Below are 18,445 nucleotides of genomic sequence, written 5' to 3' on the forward strand. Positions count from 1 at the left end.
ATCTTCCATTAAAAGGAGTGTGTTGCGCTTTTCATATGTTAACTTGGAGAGAGAAGTGGCAGTGAGGAGGCAACAGGGCATAAGATTGCTGAGTGGTAGCCACACCGGTTAATAACAAGAATTGCAGACACTTAAAGCAATTGTAATTTAAGCAAGATTTCTCAGTTAAAAAAAAAGTCAAAGCAAGATACAGTGAGTGAAGGAAGAGGGCAGCGTAGTGACTGAGAACAGATCAGGAAGAGTAAGCCTAACTTCAGGTTTCTGAGTGATTCACAGAGCCATACTCAGAGCTGAAGTTCTTTCTATACAGATACAGCCACTTAACGGTCCCCTGTGCTATTAATGAATGATAAGATTTATCACTCAGAGTATCTATTAAATGGAGAAGTAAACCTGTCCATAGAAATGTTCCAACACTAAAAAATGACTGATTTGCATGGGAGGTTGACCTGTGAGCAGCTGTTGAGCATGTCATAGTGAAAGCCAAAAACTGCTCATGGATAGGTGTAAAAATGACTTTTTTTTTCTCCTCATAAAACCTTGTGGCTCCATTAAAGCCATGTCCACGGGGCAGGATCTGGGAAGCTCTGTAAGCAGGATTTCCCTTCCTTTCCACTATGGGAAAAGTCTATTGCTGCCAATTGCTCAGAATCGTAGATTGGTTCGGGTTGGAAGGGACCATCTAGTTCCACTCCCCTTGCAATGGGCAGGGACACCCCCCACTAGAGCAGGTTGCTCACAGTTGCATCCAGCCTGGCCTTGAATGCTTCCAGAGTAGAGGCATCCACAACCTCACCGGGCAGCCTGCTCCAGTGTCTCAGCACACCCACAGTAAAGAATTTCTTCCTAGTATCTAGTCTGAATCTACTGACTGAGTTCAGTCCTCAGCTGAACGTGCATCCTTTACCTCACCGAAGTCAGATTCTTCTTCAGCATATTCCAGCCACTGTGCATGGATCTGGTTTGCTTATGGAGTGCCAAGGACCTACAGGGGAATAAAGAGGCACCTGTCCTCTAATGGCTGGCACATGTATGTTTACCTGTGTGCTTTAGATGTCATCCAGTTACATCTTCCTCACTTTTGCAACAAGGTGGTTGCTGAAAGGCTTTGTTTCCTTAACTGACCCTGTACTTTGCAGCTCGACCTCTTGGTACAATCGCACAAGGAATATGCCACCCACACCGTTGGTTCTAAACTCCTACGGACAGAGCAGTGTCATAACCACGTCGATGCCGGGACTTGAGCTGACAGCCGATGCGTGCCGCAGCCGGGGCTGGAAAGTAGCGGCGGGGCCGTTAGCGCCCGAGCCGGGCGGGTGCCCCACTGCCCGGGAGGAAGGGGGAGTAGGTGGGCCGGGCGCTGCCCCGCTCCGGTACGGAGGCGGGCGGCTTGGAGCGGACACGCCCGTCGGGCGAGGCAGGGCGGTCGGCGGGTAACCGGGCACAGGCGGCGGGAGCGCCCCGCTGGGAGATGCGGCTGCGGAGCGGTCGGCTGCTGGTTGCGCTGTGCCTGGGCGCCGCCTTCCCCCTGCTGTGGTACGCGGTGTGGCAGGGGAGCCGAGGTGAGAGCCGCCGTCGGGCGGAGTGGTGAAGCTGATGCTGTTTTCCGGAAATAAACTGGAAATCTCTCCCTAGTACCTTCAGGGCTGCTAGATGGCTTGTTATGGGATAGTTCGTTTGGGATGGGGGAGAAAGAGTAAATCTTTTAAGAGCTTCCTGTATGCTTTCAAAATGGGCTGGATTTACAGGTGCAGAAGATTTAAAGTAAGCCAATTATTGACTTCTGGGATGAACACAGAACTCACAGCACCCGCTTCATTTTGCTTATGTTGATCATTTTTGTGAGTGATAGAAGTGGACTTGCAACAGAACACTGAATGTCCCTGAGCAGTGCTGATCTTCCTGCCTATGGCATTTCTTGTTGACCTTACAGCACTTCACACTTCAGGTGACAATTCTGCCAAGAGTGGGGTAAGAGAAAATACAAGTAGGACGTGTCTTAAGAAACTAGGATCCATGAGATGATAGAGTGCTTATCCCAAGCACAGTTAACATCCCTGTTGCCATTCTGTTGCGGCATGTGTTTTGTGACACCTTTGCTGAAATGCTATTTTTATTCAGCTTCTGTTGTGCCCTTTCTTTGCTGGTGTGCTGTTGATTGGTTGGTTTGTACCTTTTTATGGGTGTGTTCATTCTTCCTTCTATCTGTATATTGATTTCCACAGATAACTCCTCTTCCATAGCCAGCTCCTCTCAGATAATATAACGTTCCTAGTTATTTTAGTACCTGTGTTATTAACAAGCTTTTAATTGTTCTGAATGTTAACACAGTGTTCAGAAGCATTCTCTCTTGAACTTGATCCTTCTCACAGATGTGCAAAAAGTTAGTAATCTTATCTAAAGGTGCATGTGGCAAGTTATTTGTGCTGGTAATTTCACTGGAAAGATACCATTTTTGCTCCTGAGTATTTCTAGAAGCCAGCAGTCTGCCATATATGCCAACTAGAATCCCACAGATCACCATATGTTGTTACCTTTATTTTTCCAATGAGAGAAAAATCAGGAATGAGCCAAATGCTGCTCCACTGTCATGGCAGAGGATCTGCCTATGCCTAAGCCCAGGCTTGAAGTGAACACTTCTTCTTACAGCAGGTATACACTTCTACTCTGATGCTGCTGAACACTTCCCCCCCCCCGACTGAATTTCCTAGAGGTACACCCAGAACACTTCAAGAGTTCTGCTTTCATCTCAGAGGTGATCTGTTTGTTTCCCGATGCCCTTCTCACTTACCTCACCTGTTACTGACAGGTCAGGTGCTGTCTGATTGCTTGACAGCTCCCATTTCTTTCACCTGTTTGTCAGATGGGCTTTTTTGTTTGTTTGTTTGTTTGTTTTTGTTTTGTTTTTACCAAAGTCTAGTTGTTGTTTTTTGTTGGTTTTTTTTTTGCTTATCTGATGTGCCTGTTAAAACATTCAGGCTGTTCCTGGTCTTTGAAGGGTGTGTGTCATGTGAGGTGGCATTCAGAAGTATGCCCTTTGCTTTCTGCTTATCTTGAGTTGTTGATGGTTTGTTGTGGTGACACTGGAGTTGTAAATGAGCTTTTTGGTTTGTCATCTAACAAGGCATCCTGGCTCAAAAATAGTGATCTGATGTGCTTTGATAATATAAGCAGTATCTAATAGCCTTATGGACTGTTGTGCAGTTTGGTTGTAGCCTTCCAGCCCTTTGGTATTAGATAGAACTGTGAATAAGACTCTGTCTGGATTTCCATGCAGCTCAAAACTTGAGACTTTTAAATGCCTGATACTAATGTGCTAGTTACTTGAGGAGATCCTAATTGAGAAGTTGAGATGTAATGGAACTACAGATAACACAAACTGGCATTGCAGGGACAATGTTTATCATCCACCCTTAGAAATGAACACTTAGCGACTCTGTCAGGTCCTAAACTTCAGTGGTTTTGGACTTTGATTCTTACCTCTAATATTATAAACATTTTAACTGTACTGGAAAAGTATTGGTAACAGCCACATCTGCAGCAAATCTTGTTACAGTTTGTCTGTCTAAGCTCGTAGAGTGATTCTTTTTGCATCCTCTGGAGTGCTTGCAGATGTGGGCTGCTATTACCAACCAGCCTTGTTGACTGATGTAGCAATACCTGTCCCACATCCTGTATGGTTTGGCTCTGAGCTTTTTGGTTCCTCCCAAGGCCCTAAGCAAGACCTGTTTGAAGCAAGCAGTTTGCATCTGAGGGTAGGGAGGGCTGTGACCAGGATGAAGCAGATGTTTCTGCTGTTACACAACTGAGTTACAATGTGCTTATTAATTCACCTGGCCAGAAGTATGTTCCTTCATATAAATACAGGTGAAAAATTATAGTTACGGAAAATAGTATGTGTGTTAACAATCTACATAGTGATTTTCTTGTGCAGTTTCAGTTAGGGTCTTGCATGTAATATCACACGTGTGTCAAAGTAGGAAAGTAAGCGTAAGAAGGTAACACATCTTTTTTTGCAAGCCAAGAGTGCATTATAAATTCATTCTGAACTCACAGGAAGTTTGTTCTCTGGGAATAATCCCAGATTATATATTATAACCTCAGTGACATGACAAGTAACAGGGGATTTACAGAAGTCATGGCAATGAGGTGAATAGAATCATCTCAAGTGGCAGTGCTTCTTAAAGGTGCTTGTAAAAATAACAGCATTAGATCAGTTGGAATCGATTTAAAGTGTATTGCTACCCTCTTCACCTAAATTTGTGGGTTAATTAATCCAAGTAAATTAATACTTGCTTGGAAGTTAGGAAGAGGTGATGCTAAAATATGTTGTCACATATAAGCATATCAATGTATATGTGCAAGCATGTTAATATGCATGTGTTGAGATAAACTTTGTGAAACCTGGATTTCCACAGTTATTCCTTTGAGATAAGGAAGAGAAAAGAAGGAACTGTTCATGATAAGCACATTCCCAGAAGTATACCTAGGGTTTATCAGAGTTTAATATATTAAATGTTTCAGTATTTCACAAAGCTTAACTTCAGAGAGAAAAGGCGCAAAGGGTTAAAAAGATGTTTCTGCTGAATGTCACTTGTTTGCAGCTGAAATAATGTAACGTACACTCTAGTACAAACAGCAGATTACACGTTTCTTCTCTTTATTTCCAATAACCTTTTGTACCTGATGTGACACGTGGCTTCTGCAGCCCAGCTCCTGCAGTGCACCCAGGCGGGGCTCCATGTGTGATTCTGTGGATTGTGATGGAGCTCCCTGCAGGTTTCCTGTCCAGACCTAACTGGCATGCTCTGGCTTAAGGCTTCAATTAAACAGTGGCAAAATGACGCTTACTGACTGTTTATGGAGATTAAACAGTGAGGCTGCATTGCAAAATAGTGTTTCATAGCTGAGAATTTGCTCTGTCAAATAGTGTTGCCGCGCTCTTTGTATCTGTTGTAGTTTCTGTGGAAATACAGAGGTGGTGTTACTTTCAGAGATACCTAAGAGCAAAGAAGTCATGCAGTCAGGATGCGACCGAAATGCACAGTGTGGTAAGGAAAGGTGCACCTCCAGTCCCTAGACTGCTTACTCAGTTTCCTTGTGTGGTTCTCCATTTAAGTATTTAAAATAAAAACAAAAAACAAAGAGCAACCCTAATTGGAACTTGAGGCTTAGTATTACTGGTCCCACATTTTGTACCAAAATCCATATCCAAGACTTACTGAAGTTGTACTGTTTAAGTGACTTCTAAATGTGTGGTTTGCTGAGTTAAGAGCTGCTTTTTTGCAGTTAATTTAGGTGGAATAGTGGCAACCTTGTCCTTAAAGTAGAGGAAGGAGTAGAGTCATAAATTCTGTAAAGGTTCAGGTACAAAATGAAACTGGTCACTGTTGTTGTTGGTAGAGGAAAGGATAAGGAAGATTACCAGCTACTCACTGTTTGCTGTGTGTCATCACAACATGTACTAAAACAAGTGTAAACACACGACATTCACACTTTCCTCATGTTCCACACTCAGTCTGGAGAAACAGTTTTATCCCAAAATACTTTATTTAGTTGGTAGGCATTTAATAAAGTATGAGTACAAATGGGTGATTGTTGCTACGTCAGGCAAACCAATACCAATATTTAAAACAGTAACAAGAATGAAGCAGTACCCATTTTATTATCCAAAGTAATGAGTGCTACTTGTTTATTTGATAAAGACCATATTCAAATCAGAATTTTCCACTGCTTTTAAGAACCTTTATGGTGTTACTGACCTCACTATATTAGAACCATACAAATTATGTGCAAACACCATGGTATATCCATTTGATTTATGTTTCTACTTATCTTAATGCTCTTGCTTTCCTACATAGAAATGTTCTGATTATTTTAAAATTCCTTTTGTTATGAAAAAAAAAACCACAAGCAAACTCACATCTAAAGTGAAGGTGACATCACTGATGTCTTAGAAAGTATCATCAAAACCCATGTTTTCTTTGAAATGTTTGTTTGCTCCTCTATTTTCAGCTAGATACAGTATATGAATGGGCATAGTAAAATGCATTCCTCACCAAAAACAGCAACAAGTCTCATCATACAATTTTATTTTTAAAACTCAGTAATTAGCCTTGATCTGCCTTTTACTTTTCGAAGCTTATTTTGTTTTACTTGTTCATTTTAGTTTTGTAAAATGATTTTGATTCTTTTCCTTGATCCTTTATGGAGGAATCGTAGCTTCTCACACAAAACTGCTGGCATTCTGCTTTTATCTGCTGTCACTGTGCTAATAAAATGTTCCTCCACTGTCCTGAAGCTCCTAATGTGGATATAGTCAAAGACAAGAGGACACGCTGGGACAGCACGCTGCTTCGCTCTTGCTTTGCTTGGCTAGGTGCCTGTACAGTGAGCAGTAGGACACGATGAGAGAACCCTCGGTGTGTGTTAAGCCACATGGTTTGGCTTGCTGGGGTCCCATCTGTGATACTGCTGCATTACAGCAGGGCAAAGGTTTCTGTCAGCCGACTGGGATGTGTCTGAATTTCCTCCTACTTTCTGGAGCCCGCCATACTGATAGCCTCTACAGTGCTGTTGCTATTAGGGCGTAGGTGACTGGAAACAGTTAGTGGCTTCCCAGGCAATCAGCCTTCCCTTCGCAGATGCATAAAATAAGCCACCATGAGCACTGACTGACTTCAGAGGCTCCTGAAGATTTAAGATGTATGTTAAGATGTGCTATGTCATGTGGCTTTGGCTAAACATGTGAATCTACCCCAGTTCAAGGTTAAACATAAGGAGTGAACATACCCAGCACAGGTGAAAATACCTTGGATGTCATGGTAGATTTGCATGCTTATCTCTAGCCTACAGTAACTGTGTTGTAATGCTACTAAAAAGGTATTTGAATCTAAGGCAGAAATTCAGGGAGGTGTCCTTACTTGGAAGGGTGCTTATGTGGCCCTGGACTTTAGCAAATTATTGAACTGAGTGTTTGTGTTAGAACTGACTGTTCAAAACTAAGACAGAGGCGTTGTTTGCAGGATTTGTCTTCCTAAGTTTAGGAAAACAAAACTCTTCTTGTTACACGCTTTGCGAGATGTAGAAGTCTTGGTATTCTGTTCTAGTTTAGATCAGTTACAGGAAGACAATAAACTGCCACAGTTATTAGTGCCATGCATGCCTCAGTGGTTTAATGTGCCTCATTAACCTCAACAGGGAGCAGTGGTTCCAAGTGCAGCTAATGGCAAGATCTTTTGCAGTTTGTTTGTATGTATAGTTTTCTTAAAAGAAGGTATTAATTAGAACTCAGTCTCCAGAAGAAAGTGTCTGTGTATGGCATAGAGTGTAGCTTGTAATCAAAAATAAGAACAAAAGTAACTGCTAGAATATGGGGTGTTTTTTTTTTCCACCATTTCTGGCGCTCCTAATTCTCCTTTAACTCATTTATTTGTTTATTTATTTATTTATTCCTGAGTAGGAGGGGATGTTGATGAATTCTTTCAGAGCTCTTATATATTCCCAGAAATCTATTGTTAATAATGGAAGCATTTAGGATGTTAGGAAGTTATGTGTGGTTGGAGGTGAGATAAATAATTATTAGACTTTCCGTAGGGGTATGTTTTAGAGATTTGCACTGTTTCTATACAATTTTGGTTGGCTGTGCAGGACGTTATATTTATTTATGTATTGGGAGATAAGACTGTAGTTAAGCCAGGTTGAGCATTGCCTGCATATGCTGCACTCATAAATATGCATGACAGTATAGTAAACAGGAGATTGTTTACTATAGTAAACTGTGGTAGAGTTGAAGATTCATTGAAAAGCTTTGAATGTTATCTCTGAATCTGTCTGTTTTGTTCTGTTTTTAATTTTTTTTTCCCCTGGTTTTTAGCCAATGTAACTTCATTGAAATTTCCTGGTACGATTTCTTGATCACGTCAAAGTGTTTGTCAGTTCCCCAAAGAGAGAGGAAACATTTATTTATTTGTAGTTTTGCCGTAGGTCCTCCTAGAAGAATCATAGAATCACTTGAGTTGGAAGAGACCCTTTAAGGTCATCAAGTCCAACTTCCCCGCAATGAACAGGGATATCTGCAGCTCAGATGGGGCTCAGAGCCCCATCCAGCCTGACCTTGAAAGTCACCAGGGATGGGACTTTCACCACCTCTCTGGGCAGCCTGTGCTTAGCGCAGCTATTGCTGTGAACAGACATAGTGCTTCATGATATATTTGAAGCTTCCTCCTCCTGGCCCTCCTTGCCTTGCCAAGATTCTGTTCATGGAAATGTTCTGTGGTTCTTTCCAAGCAAGCTACTGGAAGATGCAGTTTTGGTTCTGTGTAGATACTTAGAATCTTTGAGCAATGCTTTCTACATGCATGCTAAAATTCATTTCAACTTAATGACTGTTCAGTATTTACAGTATTTAGCTTCATAGTATTTCTGATCTTATCATCGTAGTTTGCTAAACTTATAGCAATAATTCATTTGGAATATGACAGTGTTTTCCTATGTTGGAAAGTACAGAAAGTTCAGCACTGCTTTTTTTTTTTCCCCCCAAAGTGTAACTAATAGATAGTATTGTTTATTTATAAATAATCTCATGGCATGTCATTTTGTATTCCAATTTGTGTACAATTACATATTCATCAAGGGTAAGCAAACACTATGTTCCTTTTATCAAACTTATGTTTCCCCAGCTGTTGAAACTGAGTAAGTAGGTCAAGACTCATGTAATGGCTGAACTGAATGGAGATTTCAATTCTGAAAGATGCAGATGTGGTTTCCCTCCTCTGGCTTGAAGAAATAGATAAGGGCATTTACAAATGCTGACTTCTGTGGCTGTGCTTGGTGAAAACTGAGTATTGACATTTTATTTGCCAGGAATGTAGGACTTTTTGGGAGGCTCACCTCTAAGTAAGCTAATAAAAATACCATTAACTGGTGCTGGCTAAAATGTCATCCTGACAGTGACAGCAGTAGTTTTGAGTCACACTGACACTAGATAGCCAGAGTAATAGTAAAGAGAGAGACTGTAATGCTTCTATTCGTATGCAGATTCTTTACTGGTTCTTCCTTTAACATAGTTGTACTGAAGGAGTTTTATTTCATGCTATTACCACTTTGGACATGCCAGTAGGATAACGCTTTCAAGTGTTTAATTGTGAAGCACCACCACTGAAAGACGATTCATTCCCCTTGTCAAAATCAATTACATTTTGGGATAACATGTATTTATGCTAAGATTGTGGGCTCTTTCTCTGTTGCTTGCATCTTCCTGGAAGGAACATACAGAACTTGGATTGAAGGTTAAAAGGTTAAGTCTCCACTGATTTCTTGGTACTCAATGCTATCTAGCTTCTACGGAGGCAATAGCAATTTAAAGAAAAATGCTCATCAGTTACTTTATGTTTAATTTGCACTCCTGAATTCATCTTCTAATTTCCAGCTGAGTCTTCACCACAGTTACATGTATTAATGCTCTATTTGGAATCTCTTGCTCTAAAACACTGTGATTAATGTCTTTCAGTCACCTAAATCAATTTTCAACTCCCGTTTCCACTTTATTCCTATTCATTCTGAAGCAGAAAGCTAAAGGCTGGATTGTGGCACCAGAAAGACATTTGTGAAAGAAAAGCATAAAAGAAGAAAATGTATTTCTGTATAGTATTTGATGACGTGGATCTTCTGTAGGTGTTCCAATAATTTAACTGTGTGGGATTCTGGCTCTGTAGCCTGATGCCTCGTGACAGAGGCAAAAAAAAAGAAAGACAGATAAAAAACAGCAGTACAAAACCTTTCAAATGACGTAAAAATCCACTCTTTTTTTTTTTAAAAAAAAAAAAAGCTTACTTTTTTTTCCTATGAAAACTTCTACAAAATCCTTTATTTACCTGAAAATTCAGTGCTTCTTCTAATGCGTTGCATTAGCAAAAAATTAATTTATAAGTAGTTGACTTTGAAAATTTGTTTCTTGGAGGAGGGATGATCTCTTCGTATTGAGTTGCATGTAATTGCATTGCTGAACAGCAAGATAGTTTTTTGTTATTGCTGTGATGTTTGATTTGCATGTTAGCTTCCCTGCAGAAACAAGGTAGTTTGAACAGCAATGTTCTGGAATTCTGCCTGTTCTTTTGATGTTATTATTCCTGAAGTTGTCGTGAGATCCAGTTCTTCAGTGTTTCCTACAAAAGAACATTGCCTGATTACAGTCTTCAGTGTGACGAGGAATCATCTGCATGAGTAACTTACTGAAAAATGTTGGGCTTACTGGATAGCATCCTCCTTTGTAACTCAGAGTCTTTCACTGACCTTTTCCTTATTGCTGACATTGCACTCTAATTTATGGCTTCAATTCCAAGCCTTTACCCAGCAGTGCTCCTTAAATTCTACTTCTGGATTCGCTTCCAGGCTTCTTCATTCTATGAGTAAATTTCGAGCAGCATCTTTGTCCCTACACTCCTTGTCATGTCTTTTTCTGGACTGTCTCCTTTATACTATAATATTAACTCAACTCTGCAAATAAATGATGTTCTATTTGCAGGAAATGACCTAGACACGTACCAACACCAGTTCCTGGAACTTCGTCAAAGACTACTGTATGCCGAAAAAGAAAATAAGAAGAGATCACATGAACTGAGCAGTGCCCTAGATGAAATAAAACATATAGTTGCAAAAAGAATTAACTTGACGACAAATCATACAGGTTTGTACATGTAAAAAAAATGTATTAAAAAACAGAAATGCTGTGTGCTCATGTATCTTTAATAATAGCACGAGGAGAAAAATCATTGATCGCTGGTATGGGCTGCAGAGAAACAGTTTCTATCAAAAAAGAAAAGCTGAAGTGAAGCAACCTGTAGCCTATCTTTAAATATATCTAACAAGTAGGGCAATAAATAAATAAGGAAGTAAGTAAGTAAACAAGGGAGAATAAAAAGGGAACTGACTGCAGTGATGAAACAGGGCCAAGTGCAAGTCAAACCTATAATATTGTTATCTAGCTTTTTACAGTGTGTGAACTCTATTGCTGCCAACAACAGAGCACTGAATAAGCTAGAAAGCTTTTATTATGCAGCTACACCCTGATAGTACTGGGACTGTGTCTAATCTGGAAGTCGGGTACATCTCCCCCCTCATGTGTTCCGCCATCCTTGTCCCCTCCTGTCTAGGTGGGAGCTTGTTTCAGCCATGAGCGCTTTGCATGAGTACAGTTACTACTTGGAAGTGAAGTCAGTTTTAGAAAAGAAGGGAGGAGTTGATGTTCTACATTGATGTTTTCTTGCAGTTCTTTTTGAAGAGAAACACCAAAATGGAGTTTACTCTAGTGATCTGTCTTCTTTCCATAGTTTAATTAAACATATTAGATCATTGCCTTACAGGCTGTTGTACATCTCCATTTGTCTGCAGACTGGTAGTTACATACAGTAATCAGACAAATCAGTTCTCTTCCCTAAAAGAAATGCTGTAGGATCTGCTCTCCTCCCTGTTCAGGGCAGAAAAGCTACTTCACTGGGGAGAGAAGGAAGATCACAAAGGGCATCTCTGCCGTGGAAGCATTCCACAGTCCACTTAGGCTTGAAAAGGAGTCTGAGTACTGTTGTAAACTATTTCTTTAAAATCCTTGTTTGTATTCAGTACAGCAGGCGGGTATCTGATTAGAATAGAGAATTATCCAGGACTGGAACAGGGAAAAAGAATGAAATTCATTCCTGGTTTGTGTAGTCAACTTGGTTTTTGTTGTTGTTTTTGCTTTTTTGGTTTGGTTTGGTTTTTAACCTTGTTATTCCCTGCCTCTTGTTGATTGTTTTTTTCAATATGAATGCAGTGGCACTATTCAGATGCATCTAAGCAAGTACGTAAATGTGGGTAGGCCATCAGAGTGTTAGACTAGAATTTGCCTTGTCAGCCACTAACAGTAGAGCATTCTGCACACAAAAAGTTACTGCCTAATGCACACAGCAGCAGCAGAGTGAAGCGCAAGTCTCTCTTCCTTCTGTTCTTTACTCCCGTTGAATACAGGCAAGTGTTAAAGTTCTCCATTCATATTATTCAGAGCAGCAATTTCTTAAAATTACTGTTGTATGATAATATGAATGTTCTTAATTTTTGCTTTTTTGTTCATATTTTAATTAATTTCTTTCATTGTGCACAATCCAACTAAAGTTCCTTCTGCAGCCCTTGATAGATACTAGTTTCTAATAGAAATGGAAAGTCCTATAAAGTTGCAAAGGTATTTAAACAGCAACAAAAATAAATATTGATATGCCACAGAATTTTAGTACGGTTAATGCAAAGCAAGGTGAAGGACTTGTTGGTCTCTCATACCCAAATACTTGGAGGTAGATATTTCTGTTTGTGTGATTGTTTGTGGAATGATCTTTTGTTGTTGTTTGCTTACTTTGCTTTTGCTGTTGGATTTTGCTTTGTTTTATTAAACAGTAAGACTGGGGAATCCCTGCTGATTTCCTGATTTTCAGTGGGGCTATCTTCTGAATATTGAAAATCTTCAAACTTTCAGCCTTTTAGGAAGTCTTCATTGAGCTGAGCTGAATAAATAAAGCAGGTTATGGTGATTTGTAGGGCTTCTGTTAAGTAATTTTGAGCTGGGATCTATGTCATGTCCATTTCTGAGGTAGATCATAGAAACTGGAAAAGTTCAGTCAGCCTGAAACAGGACTCGACTAACCAGGCAGGGCAATTATTAATCATTATGAAGTGTGTGTGTGATGAATGATTCTGATAAATCATAAACTTGTCTATGCTAATCAGCTAAATCAATGGCTAGTTGAAATAGGTGGAATAATAGCTGACAGCTTTATGTTTACATGTGGATTTGTCGTCTCTTCAAGATGGCATGAAAGTATTAAATGTCACCAGAAAACTCCCCGTGCATCTTACAAACCTGTACTACTACCTACCTCACCTTCGAGAATATGAAGATGCCATTTTTCCAAATGTTATTATCGGACAACAGAGAACTGGAGGTAGGAATTAAAGTTTAGTTCATATTTTATACATACATTTTATTCATAGTTTGTATTAAATTCTAGCTATGAGACGTGCTCAAAGTTGGGAGGGATTTTTCTCTGGGAATTCTATAATGTTGTGAAACTGAATAAGCAGGAATAGGAATGGCAAAAATACTTCTACCACTCCCATCCTAATTTCAAGTCCTTACCCCAAAGTATTCCGGTAAACTTTACATGATCAATAAAAATAATCATAATTGAAAAACTATATTCTTTCATTTTAGTCACATTTTCATGTATCTAAGAAGAATTGCTGGGCATTTTTTTCCCTCAAAACTATAATAAATAAGGAAGCTGTGGACAATTTAGAGTTCGCTCAGTTTGCTAACATTGAAGCAGGTGGTAAGGTGATGTTATCATTTGAAAGACATTTACACATCTTCAGTCTAGTGGATCCAACTGAGCAATCCACAGGCAACTGCACAAATAGTACTGAATTCCAGTGAACTCTAATACGAATGACTAAGTTGCATCTTCTCCCAGCTGTTAAACTGTAAGTAAAAAGAGTAGTCAAAGACAGTAAGCAAGCAGTGGAATAACAAACTATTTTGCTGTTTTTTGTTTTGTTGGTTTGTTGTTTTTTTTTTACTTTTCTGTGGGGCTGATTTAATATAAAGAAACATGGGCAGCACTTCTAATTTGATTCAAAAATGACTTGGCAGGGCCCATAACAATGGATAACTTTCTATAGTCTTCTCATTAGAAGGTGTAGTTGGAGCAATGTGGTTTAGTATGGTCGTTCTCGCTGGTGCTCTCAGATCTGTGCGAGTCTGCCAAAGGCCAGAAGTAGTGAGCAATCAGCAGTGAAAAAACAGTCTGCCTTTAATTTCTATTTCTTTGTAAGTGAAAGTCACAATAGCAAGACTGCAGTCAGGTCTTGCTGTTGTGTGCAAGTTGACCTTCAGTGTGTAAGAACAAACAAAAGCCTAGTGTTTAGCTAGTTGTGTGCTGGAAAGGAACACGGACCATCTGTTTTTAAGTTGATGCTGGCACCGATGATGAAGTCCGGAGTAGGTCACTAACTGATCCTATTCCTTTCCTTCAAAACCCTTAACTTCTGTGTTTTTTTGGTATTTTGTTTTTGTTTTGTTTCGTTTGTTTGTTTTGTGAATAGGAATATTCTGCAAGGACTAAGAATTCCATAGGTTTATCAAGCTGTATTAGGTCACTGAACTCAGTAACACTTTTACCATTAAAAAAAGAGAAGTCCTCCTTACAGTTTAGTGATACAATACAGCACTGTTCCACTACTAGGTCAGTCTTTGCAAGAGTCAATTTAAGTTCCTTTCTTCTTAATAATGATTATGCATACATTTCTTTGTTCTTCTTACTACGTTAAAGCTATTAGTTCATAACAGTTAAAATACTCAAGATTTTTTTTTGTATGGATTTCTTTCTGAAATAGCCACCATTCATGACCTGTGAGAACTTTCTCACTACAGCAGTGTAGTTTTAATTTTTATTACTCAGATCACCAACTCCATACCAAGAATTAGTATTTATTTTGCAGTACCCACTTCTGAAACTCAGTAGCAGATACATGTGTTTACCAGAACTAGCATTATATTCCCAAATATTTATCATCAATGTAGAGGAAACCGGTGCTTGTAGCACAGGCATGGGTATCTCTAACCTAAGCATACGTGGATAGATCTCTTCCTGGTAGCAAGGCAAATGCTGTCATAGTCCTTAGCAATATTGAATGTCACCATGTAAACCAATCAATGAATGTTCACAGTAGTGATCATCTTCTATCATTATAGTTCCATTCAGATGACCCAAGGTTATCTCAAACCAGAATTAAAATGGCATTTATGTTTACTTCTACCTGACTTAAGATGATTTGGCTTCTCATTTCTTTGTTTGCAGTCTCACTGGTGATAGGTATTCCTACTGTGAAAAGAGAAAAACAAAGTTACCTGATGAGCACGCTGCATTCCCTATTGTACGGACTTTCTGAAAAGCAAAAGAATGATTGTGTAATAATCATCTTTGTAGCAGAGGTAAGTTTGCATGAGAAGATTCAGGATACTAATAGACAACATGGAAATTCATGTCTTAGTATGAAAGTCTAAAAGGTGTTGCTAAATACCATCTTCAGGGTTTGTGAAGGGTTTCTTCAGTGCTGGATGAGGCAGTCTTCACAGAATCACAGAATTGTAGGAGTTGGAAGGGACCTCTAGAGATCATCGAGTCCAACCCCTTCAGCTGAGTCTTCATATATGGAGAAAGCTGTAACTTAGATGTCCGTATTACATTTATGAACACAGCTGATGCAGTCAGATTTTGATATAAAAAGCGTACAAACTTATTATTTTATCTGAAAATTATACATTACTGCAAGTATGAAAAGTAAGTTCTTCACAGAAAAATTCCATAGAACCTGAAAAAAGTATATATTTTTTTTGTTAGACAGAATAAGTCTAACAAAAAATACAGTTATTTATTTGCTATTTTGACATCACATATCTTGCAAAGTACCGTAGAATGTTGGAGACTTTTTTGGTAAAAACAAAGTCATTTTAAATTGTTCAGGGACGTGAACATTCCGTATTTACAAAAGTAAACAGTTCTCAAGGTAAAATATTAGTGGTGAGTGATTTGTGTATATATATATATATATACAAGATATCTGGTGACATTTGCTAGCAGGTGAAAGACTGCAGTTATTCAAAACTTGTTCTTAATATGTCCTTATCCTTCCATAAAATATGTTATATTTCATGAATGAACTGAATGCATTCGTAATGACCATCTTCTCAGTGAATACATGCGGACACTCATTAAGAGTTAAAGTTTATTTTTCAGTTGAGTAACAATTTACAATAGCTTTTGCAACTGAAATACTGTCAACAGAAATAGTGCCACAGTCTAATCTTTAGATTAATCCCAACTGCCATTTAGATAAACCTTCTATTAAAATACTTCAGAGAATTATTTGTTTTTTTAAGAGTTGACTTCAGAAATTGGACAGTTTCTACTGAGGACGGTTCTAAAAGCGTATTTTTTAATAAACAGCAGCTTAAGTTTTATTAAGAGTCCAATTCAGCTCATTTAAGATTAAACTGCTGCTGCAAGAGTCAGCCTCTCCCCTTTCTTTCATCCCCAAAGTCAGGTTCATGCAACTTTTATTTTTCAGCCATGCAGTAAATTACCGTAGGTGAACTGTACTGATATGAGGTGATAAGAACGTGTAGTTATGGGAAAAGGGCAGATATGTCCATTGATTATGAGTACACACCTTTCTTTTTCCCACAAAGCTTCCAAAGATCAAGGTGAACATTTACATCATGGGTTAACTCAAGAGTAACTTATTGCCTGCAAGTGCTGGTGGGTTGTTTTTTTTTGTTGTTGTTGTTTTTCTTATCACTTTTTTTTTCTTTTTTTCCACTTGTTGTATAGCTGGTAACGATCACTTCTGTATTACAGAAAACAAATATCTTAACTGCTAAGACAGGTATTGTAATGCTTTGGAAACACATTCATAAAATTCGGCACTGCATAATGTATGTTGATCACTCCAAAAATAATGCCTCCTATTTATTTCCGTGGAAACGATAACAGATACAAAGAACTCAATACCACTATTTGAGGGAGAAAATTCTCAGCTACAAACCCCTGTTTTTCAGCATAGGAGCCACATTAGGTATGCGTTTTCACCAGCAACGAACAAGAGCCTGCATGCTGTGCTCATAAACATCTGCACCAGTGGAGGTGACCTGCTGTCGCCACCGCTGAAAACACATCACCCACCACCATCCACTGTTTGATCTCCATCAACATTCAGCAAGCATTGATGAATGTGCAGCTTTTTCCACGTGGGTGAATTCAGTAGCATCCCTTTGGTTCATACGTACTTTTGTATCAAACATCATTTTGTCAGAGTGCTTCTCTACTGCCATCTGTTAACACAGCAACAAAATGTAATGGAGAATACTGGTGGGAAGGTTCAACCTCTACTGACATATCACCAGCATCCATCTTTGATGGGTGGGCCAACATAATAAAATGGGAGGCATTACTTTCGGTGCAGCTTCATAGTTAACAGATGTGTTTTCCACAACTTCATGAAACAGGAGCACTGAACAAGTATATCCTCAAAGTTTTCAGACTAAAAGCTGTAAGTCTGTTATAGTAAGAAGAAACTAAATAAACGTTTTAAGTGTTGTTAGCTTTATAATATTTTAGGCAACTTTTCTCAACAGCCACAGGCCTCCTTTGTGACTTTTGGATGATTAACCCCAAATAATTCCTTTTAGTGGCTGTTACACAGCTGTGCTTTTCTGGTGTAAGTGAAAGCTGTAGAATAGTTTCTGCGGAAAATAGCTTGGTTGTCTGCAGAAGTTATGAGAAAACAAAATGTCATACTGTCTTGTAGTGGAAATACAACTACACACATATATATATATATATACATATGTATATATATACATATGTGTATGTGTGTGTATATATATATATAGCTCTTGCTTCTAATGAAATAAAATGGAGAATAGAAATGAAATGTTTTCATGTATATATTTCCTACATAATGTTGCTTAATGCAGAAATGGGTGACTTGAAATGAAAGCCCACTTCTTTTCTCTAGGTGAACGCAGAATATGTTAACAGTGTTGCTGAAAGTATTAAAACCAGGTAAGTTCTTCACAGTGCAACATTCAGCAGCTGATAGATAAGTTTTGAGCTTTTATGGGCAGAATTAGAACATTTCAGCAATAAATTATAACGCTACACATGGGACTGCTAAGAAAGGCCCTACAGTCCTGAGGTTTATCGTATTTTCTGGGTGGTTTTGTTCCCTTGTTTGCCGCTATTTCATGAAGGCAGTGGATTTGGGGCAGCAATCAGCTTATAAGATAATGTGAAGTACTAGTAAATGATGGGTAACATGAGGTGGATATTCTTAGCCATGCAAAATTAACGTTAGCTTTTACAAATGAAGGCTTGGATACTAGTGCATCCTTTGCATTCTTTCACATAGACACAGCTGTGAAAAACCTTAGAGTAGCTTGAGAAGAACACTTCTAAATAAAAATGCTTGGGTAAAAGAATGCATTCACTAGTAGATTCATTTAGTTGCTTTCTAAGAAGTGGTGTAGTGTAGCCAACAGTCACAATACAGGTAAGGCTGAAAGCTCTGAACTGCAGTTATCTGAAAGAAAGCAAGAGATGATGTATGCTTTTTCAGTGACTGTTAAAATGGAAAATAGAGCTGAAACCTAAACCTCCGTGCCAGACCTCCATTAAAGACAGTGTCATTTTGGTTGGAATGTGGAAGTAGATCGAGGAAGGGTAAGGAACATGGCAGTTCTTGACAAGTTGCCTGTAATTCTAGGTAGTGGATTTCACTGGTAATTACTGCTGCATTTTTATATGATTTCCAATTCAAAATTCTCTTTCGTGTTTTCTGTTACTTGAATGAGATACTGTAC

The 18,445-nt window shown here is 38.9% G+C and overlaps 1 protein-coding gene across 1 annotated transcript in view; it reads left to right on the plus strand.

The window, feature by feature from the left end:
- The first annotated feature begins 1,471 nt into the window (after positions 1-1,471).
- Positions 1,472-18,445, plus strand: part of MGAT4D (MGAT4 family member D) — a 29,942-nt gene continuing 12,968 nt past the window's right edge. The window contains exons 1-5 of the mRNA XM_072335808.1: positions 1,472-1,562; positions 10,526-10,687; positions 12,834-12,968; positions 14,883-15,016; positions 17,602-17,648. Of these exons, the coding sequence (XP_072191909.1) occupies positions 1,472-1,562; positions 10,526-10,687; positions 12,834-12,968; positions 14,883-15,016; positions 17,602-17,648 (569 nt within the window). The remainder of the gene's footprint in view (positions 1,563-10,525; positions 10,688-12,833; positions 12,969-14,882; positions 15,017-17,601; positions 17,649-18,445) is intronic.

This window comes from Excalfactoria chinensis, chromosome 4 (assembly GCF_039878825.1).
Source record: "Excalfactoria chinensis isolate bCotChi1 chromosome 4, bCotChi1.hap2, whole genome shotgun sequence".
Lineage (NCBI taxonomy): Eukaryota > Metazoa > Chordata > Aves > Galliformes > Phasianidae > Excalfactoria > Excalfactoria chinensis.